We start from the raw sequence: 25964 nt of genomic DNA on the forward strand, positions 1-25964 counted from the left end.
TTTTTTTTTTTCTTCCATGTCCAATGCAGTTGTCTGTCTGTCTTTCTCCTTTTGTAGTCTTAGAAAAGAATTAGGAGTGGCAGCTGTGGAGAAGGATTCTGTTAATAGATCCTAGTCAGGCTACCCAAGCTTTTAATAAAGAAAAATCTCTGCAAATTTCTGCTTCTTAATTTGTCCAGGGCATGCAGTAAAGTTGAGAGATTAGGTGCTTTGAACAATCAAAGCCTCTATATCTTCCTGCTATCAGAAATGTGAGGAAGGTATGTTTGTTGAGAGTGCTTTGTTTCCTTATACTCCACTTCTGCTTCCTTCAACAAATCCACTGTTTCTCATCTGTTCTGTTTTTCCTTGTCCCTAAAATGGGCAAATGTGAATAAACTGAATCCCAAATGTGACATAAAGAAACTTCTAATAATTTAAAGAGGAAGCGTATATAAGGAATAAATGCCTGTTTCATTCCAGTTTCAGAAACGTACTTGTTCTTGAATTTGATTGTAAAGTTCATGTTCAGCCTTCTTTATTTATAAACTGAACCTTATTCTTAAGCTAATATCAATGCCTATTGATCGCATTCTTAAGGAACACTGGCTTTTCCCCCTGTTTTAGCTTGCAAGATAGCTTTGAATACATCAACCAAGATCCCAGCCTGGGAAAACTGAGCTCAAATCAGAATGGTTTGGGAACCTGTCGCAGTGGAAGTAATTTAGGTAAATATTTCCAGGTTCTATGTCTTTCTGACAACATAAGGCCATCTGTTCGTTAAGTTTTAAGGTTTTTGCCCCAGTACATCACCTCCTTGTGTTTTTTACTTTTTTTGTACTTTTTTTTTTAACTTTTTTTTTGCCTTTTTTTGTGTGTGTGTGTGTTTTTTCTACATTGCTTTTGTTTCCTAGGTGTGTTACAGCTGTGTAGCAGCAAACTGCTGCAGGGTGTGTCTGAAGGAGGTCCCCTCCGGCTCATTCGCAGTGCTTCTTTCTTTGCAGGTTTGTGTGGAATGCCAGCCACAGTGTGATCCATCCATTTGCACACACAAATCCAGTTCCTTCTGTATCCTTGCAGGACATACATAATTACTCTCTAGAAACAGAGGGCTAAAATGGTGACAACAGAAGTATCTGGCATATACTTAAAAAATCTTTCTTGAAAAAAAATGGCTAAATTGATTGGTTTTGGTCCATATTTATTTTCTGAGTACTATGTTTAATTTTAAAGATATTTTTATGCAGTGGTTTTAATAATAAATTAGCCCTTATATTTCTTAGAGAACTTATGTTTCCTGGCTTATTGCTGGTTTCTTGCTAGCGTGCAGGTGTCTTGCTGCTGTACAGCTTTTTCTTCTCTTGCCTCTTGCTACCTTTTTTTTTAATTTGATGGCATACATTCAAAATTAATTTTTGAGCTAAATCTAGGAGGTCCTAAGGTTTTCTTCTTTAACAATATCAATTTCTTTAATTCTCAAAACTTTAAGCTGCATAAAGTCTACTTTTACAGGCATAATGATGACCCATGCAGGTGGGTAGATCTTAGGCCCAATTACTTCTCTTAACTGCAAAAATACGAACTGAAATACCAATGCAGTTTCTTCACAGCCTTTGCAGATCTTGCATGCTCTACGATTTGAGTGACTCTGCGCTACTAACACTTCAATGTAATATGACATAGGCTGAATGTTTCTTACTGTGAGGCTTTGAGGACAGTAAATCTCTGCTTGGGGAGCGAAACAGAAGCTTTTAATGGACCTTGTATTTGACTATTTCAGTATGAAGTTAACCTGTGTTAAATGACAATTTTGCACACTCAAAAAAATTTGTCAGGAGTGACAGGTGAGCTTACCACGAGCCCTAACTTTCAAAGCATATCCGATTTCTGATAGTGCAAATAATGTATTTGTATTCTTAAGCTCCTTAGAGATGTTTTTACATTTGCATTGGGGCAAATAACCTTCCTCTAGTAACATGATACTCAGTATAGGTATACTGTTTGCTGCTGCCTCTGTTCACACCATACTGCTGATTTGCAGTAAGAGTAAAGGATGTAATTCTTTTCCTGTATGACCTTTAAACGTAAACATTTTTTTAAATGCTGACAAACAGTATGATGAGTTATGTAATATTTTCTATTGATCTATCTGTTTGTTTTAGCACACAGCACACCTGTCGATATGCCTAGCAGAGGACAAAATGAGGACAGAGACAGCGGCATTGCTCGGTCAGGTATCTGCTGTCTCTTGTTTGCATGCTTTTGTAATTATGTTACGATTCTTCAGTGCAGTGATTCACCTGAAAGATAGGCACCTTATGACCTGTAAACCACAATGGTTTTGATCTGCTGGGTGGTTTTCCTTCTGCATTTGCCCCAAGCCTTAATGCAAGAATATTTGTAATTCTATTCTTTGTTTACAGCTACCATGTTCTGGGTCCTTAACCAATTTCTCATTTGGAGGAAGAACTGGTTTGAGCCTTTATTAGAGCAAGTGAAGAGAAGCTTTTTCTTGCACTGAATAAGAAAAGGGTGTCAGAAGACCAGAAGTCCTGTCCATTGTAATAGAAGGGCAACACCTCTTGGGACAGAATGCTTTTAATGACAATAAGATAAATTTTAGTGTGTTCTAGTAGGGAAGATCTCTGACTTTATAACAAAAGAATGTCCTCAGGCAGCGAGATTTATTTAAAATAATTGTCTCTCCTGTTGCAAGTGAGTTGTGTGAAAAAGATCAGCAAGCAAGAGCAATATTTGTGAGAAATTGTTCCCAGTTAGAGTATGAAGAAAAATATTTAACCAGCACTCTTTGTAATTCATTATCTGTGGGGTTTCCTCCTTTCTTCACAGCATCTCTGAGCAGTCTTCTGGTTACTCCTTTTCCATCTCCAAGCTCTTCATCATCATCTTCTAGCAGCTACCAACGTCGCTGGCTCCGAAGTCAGACAACCAGTTTAGAGAATGGAATTATTCCAAGGTGGTGAGTGCCACACCTTTCTTTTTACCAAAGCTGTTTGGCAGTAATTTAAGATAAATAGAGCTTAAGCCTCTTTTCTTTAAAAGGACAAATCCTATTATTAAATGCTTTCGACTTAGTCTATCTCCTCTGCATGTTACATAAGATTGCCAATTTAAAGAAAGATTAAGTTTTGGGTGAATATGAACTTCAAAGTCCAATTTGAAATATACTTATTTTTATTAGTATATAGTCTGTGTCTGAAGCCATAGTCTGAAAAACATACTAAACTGTTTCTGAATGAGCAGAGCATCCTGTTGAGATGAAAGGGACTGTAACGGCACTGCTGCCATAATTACATTATACTATAATGAAGTCTGACTAGTGAGCAGTTACTGAAATTTTGGAGTAATAGCCTGTGACGACTCTCTTGGCTGGTACAGGATGTTCCTGATGTGACTTCTGCCAAAACAGGAAGAAAAAAAAAGTTGTGATGAAAAGGCTAGGCTTCTGTTTTGGAATTTTACTAGCTCTTGTAGCTCAGTGGCATAACAAAGCATGGAATGCAGCAGACTTTGCATAGCTAATAAGCAAATTCTTCCCTTGTCAGTTGCAAAATATCAAATGGTTCTTGACTATCTTCTCACTCTGCTCATCTACCTGTATCCAGAGACAGCATGGAATTAGTGGAGAGCCACAAGAAATTCCTGCTCTTCGGCCTCTTTCCCTTTTCACTGTTTTCAGTTAAGGGAAGCTTAAAATCTGCCAATTAAATTATGTAGTCACTGAAAATTAAAATGAAACTCTTTTTTAAAAGACTTTTTTCCCTAGTGTCAACACTTGCAGCTTTTTCCTGGATATTCTTAGTGAATCATTTTTAACATGAAGAATCGTGCCATGATGCTAATATAGCAGTCATGCTTCCTAAATCACACTTGCATTTGAGATCAAGCTAGTAAACATTTTGCTTTCACTAAATCGAAGACTTTTTAGTCTACTTGCCTAAAGAAATAGGACTGAGAGCAGTCCATGTAAAAAAATTAAAACATTTAGGGTAAATAGGATAATTTGAGCCCAGTTTAAGGAATAGCCAAAGTTTCACAAATCTAAACTTCCTCAAAATGTCTGAAAGTTACAAATTGTTTAGAGGAGAGTAACCTCTTTGGGCTGCTTGTTCAGTGTAGGGAGTAGGTTTTTTTCTTCCACACTGGAGAACTTGTGCTGGGGAAAGATATTGGAAACAGGACATTATTTTCCCAATTGAGGAGTAGCTCTAGACAGTGATTTTTTTCTAAGCCAAAAAGCCTCTTCAGATACTTGTTTTCTGATTACTTGCTAAAGAAACAGTAGGCTTCTGGTTGAATACTTCAGTGCCACAGTTTGCACTTCCATTTTGCACAGCCAAGATTCTACAATCACTGTCACTGATGTTTTAGGCTAATAGCTCAAAGAAAATGAGATGCCTCCTGGAACTCCTCATAGTCAATTGGCAAGCAAACTAGATTAAGTAGCTTTGTTAAAAAGGCTTTTCTCACAGACTTAAGTTCTTCAATTTCTGTTCCTGGGAAGCAGTACAAAAGCTTGTGATGTTTCATAGATGCTGACTGTCCGTCCTTTCCCGACTTCCTTGGGAATTTCTGTCTCTGCATGCAAGTTCCTGAAGTTCAAATGAGGTTATGTTTTTGTCTTGAACTCTGTTTTCCCACAAGCTGTTTTTTGCTGGGGTTTTATTGTGTGTTTTTTCCTGTATTCATGGACTCATACCTCTGTGATGAGAAACTTTTATATATTTAAGTTTGTAAAACCAATTAAACTATAAACCACTTATTTTTAGAATGGATGTAGAATGAATGCTTAGCTCTGAGTCTTTCCTTTTGTTAATTGCTTCATAGTGGTCTATAAATACCACAGACTCCATTTCAAGGTAATTCTGATATGAAAAGATTTCAAGCTTTTAATTACCACTCACTGGTATTGCAGTCTTAACTTTATGAAGAAACTCCATAATCAAGCTATTTCCACATGAGCTGTTGCTCTGAATGTCTTCGTGGCTTTCTTGTCTTTCTTACCCTATCCCCCTCTACAATTTCTCAGTAGATTAAAACCCATTTTTCAGTTAAAGTTCCTACCAAAAGATATTCTGTCCATACTGTTTAACTTATTTGTGTATATAGATGAAACTGATCAGGATGCTTCAAGCAAGAAAAAATAATAACATTGTAAATCCAGCAGTATCAATATCTAGCACTGCAATGCAAGTATTTATGGAAGAACAGGGTTTTGTATAATCACAGTAAAACTTATGGTGGGCTGAGACTTGTGGATATCATCAAAATCAGTTGCCTGTGCTTGGAATTTATATCAGGTGACAGTGGATCTTGTCTATTTGAGTCTTTGAAAATCTCCAAGAATGGAGATTCCACAGCCTCTCTGGACAGTGCCCTCCAGTTTATTGACCATTTTTCCTCTATCTAACATCATCTGCAAACTCACTGAAGGTGTGTTTTTATACACAGGCCAGGCTGATAATCAAAATATTGAGCAGTATTGATCCTAGTAGTAACACAGGTGTGATATTGAAGAGAGACATGGTTGTTGAAGGGAATGTGGCAGAAGTGTCAAGGAAATAAACAAAATTTGGGGAAATAATAATGGTTGTAAAATAGCCACTCTTTTTTGTTCATTTGTTTGTTTTGTTTGGGGTTTTTTGGGGGTTTTTTTTTGTTGTTGTTGGGTTTGTCTGGTTTTTTTTTCTTTTTGTTTTAAAGATTTTAATCAGAAAACAAATAATTTAAGCTGAAGCCTACCCAACTTTGAGCTGGGCACATATGTATTGGTAGGCATTAAATTTGTGTTTCCACAGTAATTACTGAATGATGACACTCTGTCTTCAGTTAAAATAGAAAGTTTTATTTTGCATCGTTAAGCGCAAACATCCATCTTAAGATGCCACAACAGTATAGGTAACATGTTTCCCAACTTCTCTCATGAGGAACAGTACAGATTCAAGAGCGTCATGGGCATACTGCTGAGCACCTAGATAGGAGCTTGAGTGGTAGATGCAGTTCAGAGCTCTGGAGTTACCTTTAACCTTTTTTGGTAATGATTTTGTGTGAGGTATCTCCATTCCCTTTTCTTTATCTCCCTCAAAGATAAATCCAGGAGGGAATTTGTAGTAACTCTGTTTCAGAGGAAAACTGTTCACACCAGGCCTCTCTGGGAATTGTCTTCCTCCTATTTGAACAAGAATGGGTCTTGTGCATCGAAATGTTGAGTATCCTCTGTTCAGAGACTGTGACAGCAAAGCCTTATATAGTCAGTCAAAGGAGACCTTGTACTATATAGAGAGGTATGGATAGAAGATGAATTATCTCGCAGTGTGTAAGTAACTGTCCTAACAAATCTGCCTTACAGGTCCACTGAAGAAATGTTTAGTATGGCTGATGAAAACTGCAGCTCCAATCCTGCGATGGTTCGGAGGAAAAAAATTGCAATCAGCATAATCTTTTCTCTGCCTGAAAAAGAAGAAGCACAGAGAAACTTCCAGGATTTCTTTTTTTCTCACTTTCCTCTTTTTGAATCTCACATGAACAAGCTGAAATATGCAATAGAAAAGGTACAGAATACTAATTTGGCATAATGTGGAAAAATAAGTGTCAATCAGAATGAAGTATTCTAGAATCTGATAGATGAAGAGTGGGAGAAGGTGCGTGGTTTCAAGCTTGCCTCCCTCCTTACACATGCAGTCTTGAGCCTGAGCCCAGTGCAGGAATTCAACATTTGCTGAAAGGGGTGCGGTTTCTTTTCTAGACAGAATTAGAATGGAGAGTTTTATGCTATGGGTGGCTTTTCTTTCTTTTTCACCATGTATCGCTATGAGGTTTTTGACTCCCTGGAGACTGTGGAAATGATGATATTCTATCCTTTCATGCAGTTTCTAAAAGAGAGACACAAAATATTTGTTGCTGTCTTCCTCTCGGTCTCTCAGAAATGTCCTCTTCTCTCCCCTTGCCCGGTATTAGGGATTGGTCCCTCACAAAGTGGAGGGAGGTTGGCAGCTGTTGCTGTCATGAGTGGCTGTATAGGACTGGGGCTAGAACTTAGTTGTTTTGACATGTTAATGAAGCTTAAAAAGATGAAGAATGCGAATCCTTTAAGAAGCTGTTTTGTGTCTTTAACTCTTAATCAAGGCCATGATCTCATGTAGAAAAATAGCAGAATCCAGCCAGAGAGTGCAGGTTTATATCAGCCGTGTCATGGATGCCCTGGGAGAATTCAGGTGAGTTGATGGAATTCTGAATTACAAGGAAAGCTCTTTTCATGCCCCTCAAAAGATATTTGTCACTTGCAGTTATAAGCAACTGAATGCAAGGTCTTGTATTTTAGACAGTCTTGAAGTTAACGTGAATGAATTTTCTGCATTGGGTATTGGGTAAATGTTTTCAAAAAAACTTTAGCAAAACCAGCTCAGCCATTTTTCTAATGAGAGTAAAAGTAGTTCTGTTGCAATCGTGTTCCTGGAACTGTCAGTTAAATTCTATAAGATCTCATCAAGAGTTGACTTCTGCTGATATCTGTATAGTCAAGTGGATTGATGTTGTATTCAGACAGAGGAGTTGTCTGTTCCTAGCTGTAGATGCTGAACAATGTAACTGGCAAGAAAGATGCGATCAAAGTCTCTCTTTTCTGTACCTAAGAAAGGAAGGAATGGTCAGAGGCTAAGAAAGTTGGCTAAAGAGAGAGAGAAGGCTTTAGTGGGATGGAGTTTCTGTAATACCTGGGATGTAGAATCAAATTCCTGCAATGAATAGAATGGGTTCTTTTTCCCCTCAAAATTATTTCTATATGGTTTCTCTGAATCAAATACACACAGTAATGCAATAAAGGGAAGCCAAATATGTAATTCATGTGAAGACACTAGATTACTGATACTCTGAATTAAACAGACTAGTGTTCTGGACACTAGTAAAAACTCTTCCAGTTTGTTTAGTCTCCTCAATCTTGCAAAAATAAATAAAAATCAGTGGACAATAGAAGAGGAAAGGGGCTACTTGTAATTATTTGCAAGATTGAAATGTGCATGTTAACACTTACTTTTTGGGAATTTTCTTTGAGCAGAGTTACCATCTGGAACCTGTATTCTGTTCCAAGGATTGCAGAGCCTGTGTGGCTTAATATGATGTCCAGTACCCTGGAAAAGAACCAGCTATGCCAGCGTTTTCTTAAAGAATTTACGTTTCTGATAGAACAGATCAACAAAAATCAGTAAGCTTCTCCCAATGCTTTTTTCGTAAAAAAACTTGTGTTCTTCACAGAGCATGTGGGTATGTTAAAACACTTAATGGGATATTCTTTTGTTGGTGTTACTTTGGACATATTCTTTTTTTCCTAGGTTCTTTGCTGCTTTGTTGACCGCAGTGCTGACATATCATCTGGCTTGGGTCCCAACAGTAATGCCAGTTGACCATCCTCCCATCAAGGCCTTCTCTGAGAAGCGCACATCACAGTCTGTGAACATGCTGGCAAAATCCCACCCGTATAACCCTCTCTGGGCACAGCTTGGTCAGTAGGAAATGGAAAGCTTCAGACTTCTCTACAACTATCACCTTCCTGCGTCTGCTCCTTTTGGATAGGATCTAAAATGTGATCCAGGTCACATTTTGCCTGGTTAATCAGAGTGTTTGGAGGCCTGTTTGCATAGCCTGCTTTTTATTCTTTTATTTTTTGTTGTCATCCTCTGTTACACTGTCTGGTTAAGTAATTTGATATAGAAGTATTAAGACCGTGCAACTGCTGTGAACAGTCTGAGCAGTTTGGGAAAAAACAAGAGGGAATAGACTGGATTGAGGGGAGTTATCTGGTCTTGGAGGCCCTTTGTAGTTGCAGCTGCCCTGGTTCTACTTCGTTTTATCTCTCTCTCACAGAGTAGGATAGACAGCAAGACAACAAATCAGAAGTCTGGGAAGTGACAATACCTCCATTCACAGTTACATGAGTGGGCTTGGTCCAAGATTTTTTTATTATGCCCCATGCCTCAAGCTATTCTCTGACAAATAATTTATAGCTTATAAGTTGTCTCGATACAGAGGACTAAACAACTGATGTCAGATGAGTAGGTGAGTGAAAGCTGAGAGAATAATTCTGCCAGTGGTAAATCCTGGAAAAGTCCTCCTTCTTGGCAGGAGATGTGAGTGACATCAGATCAGCCTTCACTTTAACTGATACACTGTATTGCTATGTAGGATAACACATGTGCACACTAAAGCAAATAATGTGACTTTTACACTGTGCTACTGGTTGTGTTTCTTGCTAATTGTTTCAATTATACTCGTTATTCTCAGCAACCGTTATGAAACTAATAATTGCTGCCTTGGCCATATAGTTGTAGTAGAATTGTTTCCTGGCTTAGGATGTCTTTTAAACATTGTGCAGAGTTTAGAGGGAAGGAGAAATTAGAAGTGTGTTCATGGTGTTGAGGACGGAGCCAGGCCTGGAGTTATAAAAACCAGCTGGACTGGAAGCATAAGAGCTGCTGCTGAGCTTATGGTCGCTCCCAGGAGTGACCACTGGTGACTAGTCAAGAATCTGGGCTTTTTCTGCCCTGACAAGTTCTTGGTACCTGAACTCAAAATGCTTTCTGGTTTTGTTTCATTTTTATAAAGCCCAAAAAACCATTATTAAGTGGTTGCAAAAACTGATCACGAAAGTAAGATGTTGCCCTCTGCTGGTCTCCTTTAGGAAGAGGGAGGAAAACCAAAAAGTCATGTGTCTAGTATTTAAAATGGAAATGATATTTTATTAAGGAAGGGATTTTCCACTTGTCTTTCCACCTGTCATTACGTATTATGTATCAATTACAGTTACATACTGATAAAACTGTAAATCCCATTGTCAGGAAGACATACTGTCTCTTAAGCATCAGCTTCAATATAATAGTGTTAACAACAAGTATTAGTATGTTTTGAAGATCACAATTTTGACTTTTTATGCTGTCTTATTAGTAATGATTTTATATAAAAAGCAATTGTGCAAATTAACATGAAGTCTGAATCTGATTTCTATAGCAACTGTGCTCAACTCAAAAGTAAAGCAATATCTTCCCGTTTCCTTTCCAAATTGCTTGTTCTTGTGGCCTACCAGGCTTCGAGGTTAATTGAGCAGTTTGACGCCCGCTTTTGGTTACTGAGAAATGAATTTGCTGGCATGTTAGGCTATGAGATTGGTCGCAATGTTGTTCCTAATTGAGGAAAGATGGCACCACCGATGCCACTACACAGCAGCCTCTCCAGTGCATCACTGGAATCATGAGAAATGGCAGATCTTGGCAGGGGAGACAGTGAGAGCCGTGGAATTACTGTCTCATTGATCCTTGTTTTGTAGGAATGGAGTCAGAAGCCTTATTCCTTTTATGTTCTGTATGGTGAGGAGGAGGCTGAGCATAAATATATTTGGAGGTTTTTTGCTGTGTTAGTGTCCTCATATTGAAGCCAGAGGCCCCCTTGCCCTTGGTAGAAACTTTTCTGAAGCTCTGATTATAACTTTAATATAATGTTGCTTCTTGAGGTGTCATACAAAATCCTGATGGCAAACTCCATCCAGAACAGAGTTTGAGCTGCTCAGAGTAAGGATTTAGCACCTAAAGCAATCCAGTAGATTAGCAGGTAGCTGATAAAATCTCAAGGCAGAGAAGTCTGCTTTCAACAATTAAGGTAGCTGAAGAAAACTGAGCTTTTGCTGACTGTCTGCCATGTGCTGGTGAGGTCAGTCACAGTTTGGTTAAGCAAAGACAATTTAGTTGGTATTTTCTAATGGGTGTTAGGTGAAGACAACAGGGTTAACTCAACCTGATAATAAACACTTCTTGAGTTAGTCCATCTTTGAGAGAGTATGTGAACATTCCCTTATTGGCTAACTATGTTTACTTTCCCAGAACTTTGGAGTAGAAACTCTGTAGAAGATAGCTACCACTCTCCCAAACAAATATGTTGAAAGTAGGATATGTATGACCTTAGTTCTGCTAAAAAAGCAGTTCTTCAGGATAAACGATCTAGTAAATGAATAGGGGGGGACTCAGATTATGTTGTAGTGCCTACCTTTCATATTACAGTTGTACTTTAGGTAGTAAAATTTTCTAGTTCTCCACTGCCCCCTGCCACAGATAAATGCTCACGTTAGTGAGGTTGACTCCAAGTCCATACCATGAGCCTTGCTCAATAAGGCCTCTTTTTCCTGAACCTTATTTATAAAGCTAATATTTAATCCTTTTTTTGATTTCTTAGTCCTGAAAAATGTAATTTAGATTTTCTCTGTAAAAATACCTGTGTTTAACAGAAAAAAAGTCACTTTGATGTGAAAGAAAATAAGTAGAAAAATAGAAAATAGTACAGCTTGCTTTGGAGTTTTTCTGGGTCTACTTTCCTCTTCACCCCCTCTTGTGTCAGTTTCTAAGTGATAATACCTTGTAAGCATTGTGTGAATAAAAAACTTAGTGGCTTTGAACAGAAAGAAAATGAGCAATAGCAGCTAATTCCTCACAAAAACCACCAAAACACTTCCAGACAAAAGCCAGGTGTAAGAAGCAGTAGGGGACTTTTTTGTCTTTCCTTATTCTTTTAAACTTTTATGAATTTACTATGAAAGAAATTAATTGTCTGATTTGTGTCCATAGTAAATGCTGTTTCAAAATGTATTGAATTTGACCAGTGAAGGTTATGTTAAAATGAAATTTTTGCTTTCCTGTGTAGGTGATCTCTACGGTGCCATAGGCTCTCCGGTTAGATTAACTCGAACTGTTATTGTTGGAAAACGCAAGGAGTTGGTGCAGCGCTTGCTCTATGTTCTAACTTACTTCATTCGGTGCTCTGAGCTGCAGGAAAATCAGCTGATGTGGAGCGAGACGGCTGGAGAAGGAGAACAAGTGCTAAATGGAAGTAAGATAACAACTGCACTAGAAAAGGGAGAGGTAGAGGAGTCTGATTATGTGGTTGTCACTGTTAAAAATGAACCTGCTCTTGTGCCTCCAATCCTACCTCCAAAGAATGATGGAAGTAAGAACAACAGTACTGTAGAGTGGGTGCATGACCTAGAAAGCACTCATGCTGTCCCAATCTCTTCAAAAGAAAAGAAGGAAGCAATAGGAAAGGCCAGTCAGAGCTCCGAAGCATCTGTGGACTGTCTAACTAGCAGTTTCTGTAAAGGAGCAGCTGATGGTAGGAAAAGAACCGTCGCTGACACAGGCATAGTATCCTATCACTCTGAAGAGTTATCTAAATTAGAGGATTTAATGGATGTAAAGAAGAACAAGAACCAGAATGAGAGAAAAGCAGAAAATCAGTTTTCTAGTAGGTCATCTGCCTTACCTTGTCCTGAAAGGTCTGGCCAGAGGAGTTCCCACTTAGAAAAGGTCACCTTTCAGATTGGAAGTTCTGCATCACCAGAGTCAGATTTAGAAACTTGTAGAAGAGAAATGGAAGAAAATCTGAAGGCATTCAGAAAAAATACAGAGGTGATACATTGTGCCTCAAGTTCCACAAGTCTGGCTATGGATGCCTCTCAGAATCAAGAAGACAGTTGTGAAGCTGCCTTTATACCCTTCAGTAAACATAATGTTTGTTATGCCCAAATCCCACCGTGTGAGGAGAAGGAGAGTACACTTAACCAACATATGGAAAGTAAAGGAACTGAAATGAATTTAAAGAATGCCATATCAAGTGAACTGCTTTTGCCCACGGATAACATAGAAACTGTAAAATTGCCAAACATAAAAGAAAATAGAACTTTATGCTCTGGCAACTTAGAGAACTATTCCTCTGACTGCGTAGAAGCAGATTCTGCTGTCAAACAGGATTCCCCTAAAGTAGGTGCTAAAGATGTCCCCTATGGGGATGCTGGAAGGAAAACCTCCTTCAGAGTTGAAGGAGACATTCCAAGGAATGAGAGTTCAGACAGTGCTCTTGGAGCCAGTGATGAAGAAGGTGACTGTTGTATCCCTGATGAAGTGCATTGTGATAATGTCAGCAAACGACTTGAAGAATTTGCGGAAGTGGAACTTCCTTTACCAAGGTAGTCCGATTTAATTTAGAACTAAATTAAGTTAAAAGCTCTTGTTACTTTGGAGTTTTTCAGAGTTTCTGAAATCTTCTGGAGTCTTGACTAAGTTCCTTGCAAACAAATCAGTAACAGACACTGATGTGGTTAGAAATCTTGTAAACAGATTGGGCAAAAAGAAAACAGAAACAGCAGGTTTAAAGAAGTTTTGTGACAAAGGTATAGTTCAAATGTCTAACAAAAAGTGGTCAGACTTTATATAAAAACTGCTTGTAATGTTTAACGTAGACATGTAGAGAGAACATCTGAGGACAAGGAAAGCTTTGCTTAAACAGATAATTGTTTAGATTTGACATAATTGACAAGTCAAAGACAGATTTGGAATAAATATAGACATCCTATTTGAAAACTTTTGAGCATTATAGGTGCACATGGAACTTGATGCTTAAGGTAGGTTTCTAGACCTTAAGCATGAGAATTGGAGAAAATTCAAATTTAGCAAATTTTTTAGGTGCAGAAATAAAAATTTGCTTATTTTTGAATTTGAAGGAATCAGTACATTGTTAAATTTAAGCTTTTAAAATTCTCGTTTCTAAGAGCAGCAGTAAATGCTTACTGGTGTGAACATTTACATGTACTTTGAGTACAGTTGTTGATTAATATTTGCAGTAGAAACAGGTTGATAAACCTAACTTCGTGTTCCTGTAAAATCTGAATGCAGTTTGTGGAGCAAGAATCTTACCTGCTTTGCATTTCTGTATTTCAGGTCAAATACCATCAGCAGTCAATGTGTGAAAAACTTTGGAAGATCACTTCTAGGTGGTTACTGTCATACATATATACCTGATCTAGTGCTGCACGGAATAAGTAATGATGAAAAACTCAAGCAGTGTCTACTAGCAGATCTACTTCATGCAATGCACGTGAGTTAAAGTACCGTTCTGAGTCATAGCAGGAGTTGTGATATTACTGAGATCAACAGAAGCAGATTATTTCAATAGGTTTCTTTTTTACTTACCTGTTCTGAACAGCCACACCTGCCACGTCTTCCTTCTTGAAAGATGTAAGCCCGTAATTCATTATATGCAAAGCCTGTTCACACAAGAATTGTGTGCTTTCCTTTATATCCTCTTAAGGCTTCTCTTCAAAGATAAACACAAGGAAGATTGTTTGCAACTTGAAGTGACAAGAAAAAAACTCTCAAGCTGCTTCTGTTTTCAATCACAATAGCAGACAGAATTATCTGTATTTCAGAAAAATGATACGCAAGTTGAAACATCATATTCTGCCACTTTAGTGGCATGTGTTGCAAGGGAGATAAAGTCTTGTTGAGGCCTGTATGATACTAGGCTGTAATAAAAGTGACTGACTATAGAAAGTAATTGTCTGTGGATAAGAACTTTGCCATGTTCTTACTCTACTGTAGGTACTCCTAAACTATAGAATTTATAACTAACCTTTCACTGAAATAACTGTCTGACCTTAATATGCAATTTAAAATGCCTACCTAGTAGTTGTCTGCAGCTTCTCTATAGCAATTAAGAATCCTCCTGCTGGCATGACTGCATGTAATATCCAAAACAGTTGTGTGTGTGTATGTAACTAACTTTTTGAAACAACATCAGATTGGTTTTATATGATGCTGTGTCTCTTCACTGGTGGATGACAAGTTGACTATGAGCCAGCAGTATGCCCTTGCAGCCAGGAGGGCCAATGGTATCCTGGTATGCATCAAAGAGTGTGGCCAGCAGGTCAAGGGAGGTGATCCTGCCCCTCTACTCAGTCCTAGTGAGGCCACATCTCAGGTATTGTGTTCAGTTCTGGTCTCCACAGTTCAAAAAAGACAAGGAGCTACAGGAGAGGATCCAGTGAAGGCCCTCAGAGATGATTAGGGGTCTGGAACATCTCTCTTATGAGGAGAAACTGCAGTAGCTGGGCCTGTTTAGTCTAGAGAGGAGAAGACAGGGAATCTCATTAATGCATGTAAATATCTCAAAGGTGGGTCAAGAGTGGTGCCAGACTCTTTTCGGTGGTGCCCAGTGACAGGACAAGGAGTAATGGCCATAAACTAAAATGCAAGAAGGTCCACCTCAACATGAGGAAGAACTTCTTTACACTGAAGGTGGCAGAGCACTGGAACAGGCTGCCTGGGGATGTTCTGGATTCTCCCTCTCTGAAGGCAATCAAAACCCACTCGGACGTGTTCCTGTGTGACCTGCTCTAGGTGACCCTGCCTTGGTCCGAGAGTTGACCTAGGTGGTCTCCAGAGGTTCCTTCGAACCCTAATTATTCTGTGATAACCTGCCCTTGATTCTGTGTAGTAAAATCTCTCACATATCTCTGAAATATTGAACATAATTTTACCATCACTGGATTAGTGTAATTATTACTCTCTTAATTTTGAAAGAAATTTGTTTTCAGGGTAGGTGGACTATGTGAAGAAAAATAAAATGGAGTAGTGATTTTGAAGCATTAATTAAAACTAAATGCCTCGATCAAATTGGCAGTTAAGACCTGATCCAAAGTTGCTGAATATAAATCCTGTCACTGAAGTTGGTATTCCTTGTTTTTCAAGATGCCGTTTGTTCCCTACTGGACATTGAATCACTTTCTTAGTCCCTACCTCAGTGTGAATGAAAATAGAACTTCAAACTGAGCTGTGGAAATGTGTATATGGAAGTGTCACATAATTGTATTTTGTTTCTGTTGCAGCATCCAGTGCTAGATGAGCCCATAGCAGAAGCTGTCTGCATTATTGCAGACACAGATAAATGGAACGTACAAGTAGCTACAAGCCAGAGAAAGATGATGGACAGTATGAAGTTAGGCAAGGATGTTTTGGTTTCAAGTCAAGTATCCAGTTTATTGCAGTCTATTTTACAGCTTTACAAACTCAACGTCCCAGCTGACTTCGTAAGTATTTCCTTGCTGCAGACTGAAGCTAATGAAAATGGTTTAGCTCAGATAGCAGATGCAGAGTTTTGTATACCGTGTTGCTATATAAATGAACTGATGCCTGAAATAATGCAGAGTTGTTACAACATATTGAAAAGAATCCATGCTACAGTTCAATAACGAATGCTGGTTTAGCTGTAATTTACGTTTAATAGAACAAATTAAAGTTAACTACTTGAAAATACATGTAGCAAAACTCAAATTTTTTAGGCAATTTTAGCATGGTCCTCATGTGTTTATGTTTAGGACTCTTAAATTTGGTTCTTATTTTTTTGTTTGTATGATTTCCACACTTCTTTAAGTTGTTGAAGTGTCTATTTACCTAAGCCTGGTTCTGGCATACAACTTTCTATTCTTGCGCTTTCTATTCAACCCCATGCAGTGGATGCCTCTTCTCTCTGCTCTCCAAATAATTGTGCCTCTGTGTGCTTATCTGACCCTTCTATTTTGTGCATATTTTAGCCACCCCTGTCAGCAAGTGCTGTCTTGGGTAGACTTGCTCATGTCTCCGTAGGATTAATGGGATGAGACACCTCGGAGAACGGGTGGGTCGCAGCAGAGGACGTTACTTCGTCATATTGCGTGCTCCCTGTCCCACAGCATCCTTTTCTGTCCTCATTTGTTGTGGAGTTCATCAGAGCAAATCAGTAACGCTGGCTCTGCTATTATAACAAAATTACTCAGAAGTCTGACAGCAGTAATTGTAATACAGTTTTTAATGCACGATTGTAGGTTGAGGGGAAATGGAGTCGGTTTTTTTCAGTGCTCACTGCTTTTGCAGTTAGCAGAATTGATCTGTCCTTCAGCAGATAGCCTTGAGAAACTTTGTAGGAATCCTGTGTAATGACTTTGCCAGCAGATGGAAGAGAAAGATAGAGCTAAATACTAACAGCTGTAAGTAGTATTACTTGGCACTGTTTTGGATAAAATTAGTAGTATTGATTATACTGAGTTCTTGAAGTCAAATGCTAGGCAAAACGTGTGGGCATGTTTTTCAGTGTTGTCTTTGGATTCTTCTGGGGGTCGAAAAATATGCAACTTTGGTTGAAATTATAACCTAACACTATCGCAGTCACACCTTAAATTCTGGCATTTTTAAACTGAAGTTGATTCTGCAACCAAAGTGTTCTTTACGAGATTCCCTTGGGATTTGTGTATGCAATTTCTTTATGGTTTGTATGGTTTGGGAGGGGTCTGGACGTGGAATGATTTTCAGGTTTTTATTTGCTTTTTCTTACAAAAAGGAGCAGTGAAGTGACAGTGCTAGTAGTTGATAAATTTTCTATAATCCATGTTAGAGACACTTTGATCCTTCTGGTGGATTGTGCAACTCTGCTAGAACAGAACATTGGTGCATGGCAGTTAAGTGTTCTACTAAACTCTAGGGGGAGAAGTGTGACTTTTTAATTGTAGTGTTTCTATTGATTTTAATTTGGACAGAAACCATATGTACTAATGTACTAATACCAGTCAGAGATGAGCATAATGCAGTATGTTTGAAGTTTCCTTTAGGAGTGCATGATTCTTTAGATGTTCAGATGAATAAGTATTTTTGGGTTTTTTTTGGTACAACAGAAAACAGAACACAACTTGAGACCAGATGAAAGGCAAGTGGTGATATCTTCCTTCTGGCACTTCTGACTGGTGACAGTGCTGCAGAGAGCTTTGCAGTATGCCCTGATGAGAGGAAAGTGATGATTGCAACTGCTGCATTTCAGCAATATGCCAAAAGTTTTACCTACACCTTTAAACTCATTTTAAGCTACTCTTCTATTTTTAAAAGTAACTTGACTTTTTTTTTCCATTTAGTCAATGAGGAAAAACTGCAGAGGAAACTAACATTAAAAACAAAAGACTTGTGGAAGTTTTCAACAGAAGGGGTTCATGTACCAAGCTTGTGGGGAGAAATGTCTTTTGATTCTTGGCTGATATTAATGAGGAGCAGATAATATTATGTAAACAATCCCTCTTTTAAAATCATGTGTCATTCTTTCTTACATGCTGCCTCATAACTTGAAAATATAAATAATCCGTATTCCTTTATACGAATACTGGAATTGAAATATATTGAACTGCTGCTTTGTGAATCAGCTGCATGCTCCCCTGAACCACTGAGGCAGTGCTCATAGGCTTTTTGCATTAGAGTTACCTGTAATGGAAAAGATAAGAATGCTTCCCTTTTGGCCAGAATCAGAAGTGGTATGATTAAAATGATTTGAGTGAAAATTTGCTTGAAGCAAATAGATCAAACTACTGCCAAAAAGCTTTTGCCTTTCCTCCACTGGTGTCAATTATTTTATTCTACTACCATGTAGCACATCTTTTAAAATGCCTCTTCATCTTCCATGATTAAGACTTGGTATTAGCTATTAAAAAAATCATTAAAAATCTTCATCTTGCTCCAGACAATCAGAAAAAATGCATGGTAGGCTACCTGCAAGCCTGAGTCTATTTTTTTCATCATTATTTTGTTAATTAACAAAACAGGTTTTACCAGATCTCATTTCTAATACTTAGGCTTTCATTCAACTCTAAGTACATGAGACAATGACCTGAAGCTGTTTGCTGCTACTGTTTCTAATTGCTGTGTATGCCTGCTGGATGATTATACATTTGATAATGTGAGGTGCTGCATGCACTTCCTGCTTTCATCTCCTGGAGTTTGGAGAGCTGAACTAATTTAACTTTTTTGAAGTGGTCATCCTTATGAAAAGAAGGAATATATCAAAGTGAATGTGCCTTTTGTCCTAGAACAAAATACCTGATAAGACATCCTACCTACTTGCCTTGTGAAGACATGCTAACTACTGACCTTGTCTTACCAAAGTAACCCCTCTTTCTCTTTGAAGCTGAAGTTCATCTGCTCTCCTGTAGTTGATGTATGAGAAATTACCATGCATCACATGACTGTATTTAAAAATAATATGCATTTCTAGCATTCCACTGCTGAAAGAAAAGGGGTGTGATTAAACTGATGTTTCGACTTGAACTGTTACCTTTTGGCAATCAGCATCAAATGTTTAAGCAATTTTAAACTAGAAGTACCTAGAAATAATGAAGACAAATGCCTAAAATGGATTTGTATCTTATCTGCTACAGTAAAGCTGTCAGCAAAAGAGTTATAATTTTTTGATGAATAAGGTACTGATGTCTTCTACTTCCTGAGTGTTAGTTTCTTGAATGGCGCTAGAGCCTTAGAGCTAGAATGATAATTTTAGGAACTGTTGTCTAAACCAAGTCTTTCAGAAAAATGGTATTGACTTATAACAAAGACATCTTGATCTAAGGATTCTGGTTTGATTCTTAGTAAGATGTTCAGAGTGGTTTTGAACTCAGTTAAAACTGCTGAAGTCAGCAGAAGCACAGTGGCTTACTTTAGTGGAGAATGGAGTTAGTGTAGTAAACTGGCTGGCCAGGAAATCTGGAACTTCCCAGTTCTATCAGGGGTTTCTTCTTTGTGGGATACTGTAACTGTTTTAATGTTTGTAGCACAGTTGTAGCAAAACCAATTACCTCTTCTAGATGTTGGAGTATAGATTTAGTTTATCTTCTGGCAAAGATAGAAGGTAAAGTGATATGCTTACATATCTGTAATGTTTGCGTGCAATTGCTAAAACCGTTCTGAGATTTTTGATCTTTGTTTACAGTGCATAATGCATCTTGAGGATAGACTACAAGAGATGTATCTCAAAAGCAAAATGCTTTCAGAATATCTGCGAGGACATACAAGAGTGCATGTAAAAGAACTAGGAATTGTATTGGGGTGAGTATTGCAGGTATCAGTCTCAACCACTGGCAAAATCTGGGGCAGTTATTTTTCCTTTTCATCTGAATTTTGACATCTTGTTCTCACAAGGACTTGCTTCATATTTAACACTCTCTCATATGCCTAATAAGGTGTGCAAATGGGTTCTGCTGAGCTATCAGGAAATCGGGAGGAGACATTTATTCAGCAAGAACAAATTACTTGTTACTCTTAAATCTTCAGAATAAAGAAAGTTTGGATTTTGGTCCTTAGGAAGTTAAGCATGCATTCATACACACTCCCTTCTGTTCTCCCTTCTGTTGTGATCTCCTTAATGAAAACTTCATCCCAACAAATACTTTGGAATTTTTGGAAGATTAGGTAGTATATTTGTATCTCGAGGGAAGAGAGGGTCTCAAAAAGCAGATGTAGAAAAGCAAACAGGTGTCCTGTTGGGCACCTGTCTCCTAATAATAGTACTTGATCGGCATATAACCTTGAGTGATGTGCCTGCTGACAGCAGAAAAGGGGGAAGAAGCGAAAACACATTCTCAAGATGCTTTTTAGCACTGTAAATTAAATCTAATTCATCTTTTTCCAGACTGTTCAAGATATCATATTCAGAAACGTAGCTGTAAATAGTGAAAACCTGAAATAAGCACTCTTCTCAGTGTATATAAATATACATGTACATCCTGGCCTCTGAGCAGCTTCACATTTAGAAATGGTTGGAAGCTGACCAATGCATTTGAGAGACATTCCTTGAACTGTTATTGTGTAATAATTAATAATTTCAGGTTTTAGTCATTTTTGGTAAGAAAGTGCTACTATATAGTGAACAGAGTTATATTCAAAACCTGAAATGCATAGTCTTCCATAAGCTGATGCTTAGTACTTGCTTAAACTGGGCTTACTGGTGCCTCCTGATTGGGAAGACTACAAGCTAAGGCTTATAGCTTAGCAAATAAATAAAAGGTTTTTTATTTAAACTACAAAAGATTGTATAGCACAGAATATAATACTGTCTTTTGACTTAAATGGTAGCATACTTCTTGATTTTAAACATTATTACCTACCTTTACTGGTATGTTATGAGTAATGGCAATAAATAATAATTAAACAGTGAACTTAGTTATAGCAAGACACTTCCAGTTTCTTTAAAGTGAATGAAAAATATCTTCTTTTGTTTTTTCTTGTGAAGGTGACTGTATATTTTAAAGTCTGTCTNTCTTCTTTTGTTTTTTCTTGTGAAGGTGACTGTATATTTTAAAGTCTGTCTCTTTTTTTTTTTTTTTTTTTTTTTTTTTTTTTTTTTTTTTTAATTTCTAGGATTGAATCCAATGACTTGCCTCTGTTGGCTGCTATAGCAAGTACTCATTCCCCATATGTTGCTCAAATACTCTTATAAATTAAACTCTCAGGATAGTCATTCCCTTAAAGTAAAGTTAAGAAAATGGGAATGTTGAATGAAGAACAGAGGTGCCAAACACTGGTAAAGGGGAGCACTGAGGAAAGGCGGTGATGACTGTACATTCTACCACCTTCCGATTCTGATCGCAACCGGATGTTTTATCGGAGGACTTCAGTTTACATAATGTCAAAGGCATTCAGGTTTTTCTTACAATCTCACTTCTGACTTAAGAAAGAGACTGCATCCTTGTATTTTATTTTTATTCAGAGGACAAAAGTTAACGCTATGTGGCAGACCAGGAGCTGCCATCCAAAACGCTGCTCAAAACCATGAAGTACCAGTCAAAAGAACAAGTGGGTTAAAATGGATTTTGTAATACTATGCTTGTGAGTGTGGTGTGGTGTATGTTTCTTTGCTGGGGAGGAGGAGGAGCTGTAAACTCTGTATATAGCATTCCTATACACAAGTGTATTAGGTGGGACATGATTTTCTTGCGGAGCATACACATGATTTTGTATAGTAGAAGTGATGGGCTCGGAACAAGGAACCTGGATTCAGCAGCCAATGTTATGTGGAAATGGAGGTGTGCGTGAGGTTGATATTACTTTTCCCTTTAAGGACAAGAGGTTGAAAGCTGTGGCTGCTTCTGTTTTAATGTGGAGGCATTCAAATGGGCCCATGGCTAGAAATGGAATGGAATGAACTTCCGAGAGAGGGATTTTGTGGGAAAGCCTTATGGAACTTCTGCTACAAGTTTACATTTGTTGCTGATGCAACTTTAATAACTCTTGAGTTGCTGTATGACTGTAGTCCTGGGAACTAAACCTGTGTCTTGGTGTCATCAAGTATTACCATCTCCAAGGAGTATGAATCTGAAAACCTTCTGAATGATGCCAGTGCTGTCAGCACGTGTCTGTGCACACATACACCAAGCCATTGGCACAAACTGAAGACAATCCTATTGGGGAAATAAAAGACAACAAAAAACCCCCACCAAACCTTTAGTCAAAAGTATTACTTTTTTCCAGCTACAAGTTGTCACACTCAGTAGGAATAAAAGAGGAACACTGTTTGAAGTAAAATGAAATGTAGGGGGCAAACCCCAATATTTGATATTACTATGAATGTTTGCAATTACTCTTTTTGATTCTGCAGAAATCTTGAACTATCATCCAGGTGCCTTTCCTTAATAGGTTAAGTACTCTGACACCAGAAACTACTTCTCCACTAGTTGATACTGGCCTCTGGTGTTTCTAGAAAGCAAAATAAAATTTTGTATTTCACTGTTTTCATGTGGTTGATTAAAATGAATGTAAAAAAATACTTTTTTTGCATCAAGCACTGTTAAGCTGGATATGAAACTACGGACCAGACTGAGGAGAGAACAAAGGATCAAAACATTCTTAAACAAAAAACTCAATGTTGGACAGTTCTGTTTTGAGCCACTGCGAATGCAGTGTCTGAAATTGTCATCTTGCAAGCAGATTGCTGGCAACACAATTGCTTGAAAATAGTGAATTCTTATAAGAAACTCTTGGTCACCAGTTGTGAGTTCTCCTTGTTGATGATTACAGATTTTTAACACTGAAGGGACACACTTTTACTGCAAGTGTTTTTATTTCCTACTACCTTGATGTTTGGACTTTTCTACAGTAAACTTTCAATGATTTGAAATAATGAAATGTGCATATTGTGAATTGTTTAAATGTGATGGGGGTCTTGATTAACCTTGTGTTGCTTTTTGAGGGAAATAGGTAGACTGACCTACTGTGAAAAGAGGTTGTTTCCATGTGGAGGGATACTTAATATTCTGGTAACACTTCTAAAGCTGTTCCTTCTATGCTGGTTTTCTGACCTGACATTCCAAATGTTACTTTTATTGCATTTTCATACTTCTCCCTAGTATTTTGCCTAAAAAGGCTAAAATATTTCTGTGGTTCAGGTTTTCTCCTGCTTGTAGTTAAGGAAACTTTTCTTGTCTCTGGATATCTGCTGGAAAGTAAACTTACCTCTGCATATAACTTTTAGCAGATACTGCTTTCTAGTTCACAAGGTTAAGACAAAGTAACAACCATAGAGCAAGTCACATATTCCTAAACTACCCTTTTGATGGAGAACGTGTGCATGTGTAAGACTATGAAACTGCTTCCCTGAGTGTATATAGGAATCCTCATGTATTTTCTCTATTTCATATCACTCTTAAATAGTAGCCGAGATCATTAAAAGTCAATTCCAGTTCTTTAAAGTATAAGTTGGGTTTTTATCTGACCAGACACTGACAAGTCTTCAAAGAAATAGCTGCGAACATAAAGATGTGCTTTTGTTATCACAGAGTGTACTAAAGAAGTCAGAGGTCAGCATTCAGTGATTTCAATATTAATACCATAGTCAGTAATACCTGATGTTACTACATCAACTATTTAAAAAAAAAAAATTAAAAAATCTGCCCTTTGGCAAGACATCAGTTAACCTTATGGTGGCATGTGAGCCGATGGTCAAAAACACTTGGATTTTCTTCAGCCCAGGCTAAAACTTTATAGTTCTTGCTGCTTTCTCTAACATTTTGCTGCTCTTCAGAAATTACATGAACTATCTTATTCTTACAGTTTTAGTTTTGGGGGAAAGAAAATTCAAAACAAAAGCTCTTTATTACTTTTAAAAGGCTTTACACTAATGAAAGCTAATTATATATTTCCCCCTCCACCAAACGTACTACCTCAGTTGACAGGATTCCACTTTCTAGGGCTTTTTTTTTTGACTCAAAGTCTTTTAACTTGTTTTTGGTAGCATCTTGATGTTTATGTAAATTGGTGTGGCATGACAGGCAGTAAGTATTTACAGATGTGGTTTTTAGACATTTTTAGGGCATGTTTCTGGTTTTATTTTAATAGGATGAAAAGTGATATGAATGTACAGATGTGTTGAAAATTGATAATGTAGCTTAATTTTCAACTATTCCAAAGTTGTTTTTATCAGTATTATGTAGGTTTTTTGTAAACTTAAATACATACTTTCTTGGTTAAGTGGGAGTGCACAGTCTTTCCAAAATCCCACATAATTGCAGTTTACACAGTGAAATTTAAAGAATGTATGCTTTTTTTTCAGGCAAGACTAAGCAGAGGGGAGAAGTGAACTGCTAAATTGTAGTATTTAATCTAAATGAATTCTTTAACCCCAAACGATACCAAGAATTAAACATTTTAATTTCAGTAGGTACTCTCTGAACTAACGTATAATATTTTCTTCTGCCCCCAAAAAACTAATAGACACTGATTCTGTAATTCACTTTTCTAATAGCATCCTCCAGAATTCTAGATTGATCTTCCCCACTCCCTACTACTATATGCATCTTTACTCTTCAAGTCAAAAACTCTTTTCAGATGCACCAAATTCTTGTATATAAGTTTTCCGCAAAACGATCACTTACCCCCAAGTCTAACTTCAATTAAAAGGATCCAAATAAAAATCAAGTCTGAACTACTGAATATAGTATAAACATTTTCCTTTTTTTTTTTTTTTGGAGGTCGAATGAGCTAATTTGACATACACAGCAGGTTTTTCATAGTAGAAAAAAATGTGTGTTGCTATTGCATGTTTGGAGAACATAGGCTTTTTTAGGAATGACTGAATACCAATGTCAAACTACATGGGTTTTTTTTCTTATAGTTGTTCATGTATGCTATCATTTTGGTCTATTTCTTTGCGGCATTTGGTGCAATAAACTTTCTGAAATCAACTTAAGTGATATTTGGTATCTTCCTTTTTAAAACTTCTGAAATGGCTGTTATTGTTGTAGCTGAGATCTAAAAGCACATGAGCATTCAATAACCCAGTAGCGGAGTATGCAACTTGCAAGAAATGTCTGACAGGAAGACTCCACAAAATTTGGAACCTGATTTAACACTTTTAGCATCTTTGGAAACTTTACTCCACAAGAGCTCTTATAGTGTGAAAAATAACAGCAAAAAATAATGGAAAATGAAGACAATGACTGTTGTAATAGGTCCTGTGGAATTTCCACACTCTTGTGTGGCTGGCATTTAGCTCTTTTCATATGCATTTGAGCTACCTGAAAAATGTGTCATTATTAGATAATATATCCAGTTTTTAAAATTACTCAACCAAATGGGAATGAGTGACACCTCATGTCTGCTAGATTATGAAGTTTAGTTTAAAATAAAGAGGTCATCAATTTCTCTCAAAGTCTCCAAGACCTGACTTTCTATTTAGTATTGTCAGCTTATTGGAAAATCCTTATTTAGAAATAAAAACAGAGGTGAGCTGATCAACTGTAATTATGCTGAACATCTTTGAACGGGTCTGAATTACAGTCTGATTTGTAGGGTGTAAGCACTTCTTACCTGTAGACTGAAATGTTTGAGGTTTGCTTGTTGGTCAGGCTAACAAGATTTGGAAGTAAGGCGAAAAGCCCAGGAACTTTGGCATCGAGGGGCTTGATGGTGAGGAGAAAACCCAGTTACCCTGTCCAGTCTTTTCTCCTGTCATACTAGCTGCATCTGCAAGTTTTAATCTTTGCCTTGCTCTGTTGTGCAATGAGTCCCTTGTAGCCAGCTGAAACATGTTTGCAACAGAAAAAAAAAAAAAAAGCTGCTGCTGGGTTAACAAATTGAATTTGTCTCAAAGGGGCAAGGGAAGAAATGGGACCCCTCAGCTAGGAACAGAGAAAGACTGAGATTGCTCCAGCTCCTGATGTCTTTGATACTTGTGAACCATTGGACTGTCTTGGTGGTTTATGTGGGGCAGCAATGGGTTTTCCACCCAGGCTTTGTGAGACTGTGAAACTCCTCTGCTCTGATTCCACTACTTAAAAAATGTAGTTAAGCTGTTGATCATATCAACTGGTTGAATTT

General features: G+C 37.6%; 1 protein-coding gene across 4 annotated transcripts in view; it reads left to right on the forward strand.

The window, feature by feature from the left end:
- FNIP2 (folliculin interacting protein 2) overlaps window positions 1–24829 on the forward strand; it is a 49894-nt gene extending 25065 nt beyond the window's left edge. For 2 of the 4 annotated variants that reach the window (XM_017805953.1, XM_017805952.1), the window contains exons 6-18: window positions 607–707; window positions 894–983; window positions 2142–2213; window positions 2830–2959; window positions 6350–6551; window positions 7126–7214; window positions 8054–8200; window positions 8328–8497; window positions 11680–12997; window positions 13749–13905; window positions 15695–15895; window positions 19585–19700; window positions 21012–24829. In XM_017805953.1, coding sequence (XP_017661442.1) covers window positions 607–707; window positions 894–983; window positions 2142–2213; window positions 2830–2959; window positions 6350–6551; window positions 7126–7214; window positions 8054–8200; window positions 8328–8497; window positions 11680–12997; window positions 13749–13905; window positions 15695–15895; window positions 19585–19700; window positions 21012–21090 — 2872 coding nt within the window. In that variant the 3' untranslated portion in view covers window positions 21091–24829. The remainder of the gene's footprint in view (window positions 1–606; window positions 708–893; window positions 984–2141; window positions 2214–2829; window positions 2960–6349; window positions 6552–7125; window positions 7215–8053; window positions 8201–8327; window positions 8498–11679; window positions 12998–13748; window positions 13906–15694; window positions 15896–19584; window positions 19701–21011) is intronic. The other 2 variants (XM_017805955.1, XM_017805954.1) reach the window with 1 other exon arrangement.
- The last annotated feature ends 1135 nt before the right edge of the window (window positions 24830–25964 follow it).

This window comes from Lepidothrix coronata, unplaced genomic scaffold (genome assembly GCF_001604755.1).
Source record: "Lepidothrix coronata isolate B3197 unplaced genomic scaffold, Lepidothrix_coronata-1.0 Scaffold13, whole genome shotgun sequence".
NCBI classification, from domain to species: domain Eukaryota; kingdom Metazoa; phylum Chordata; class Aves; order Passeriformes; family Pipridae; genus Lepidothrix; species Lepidothrix coronata.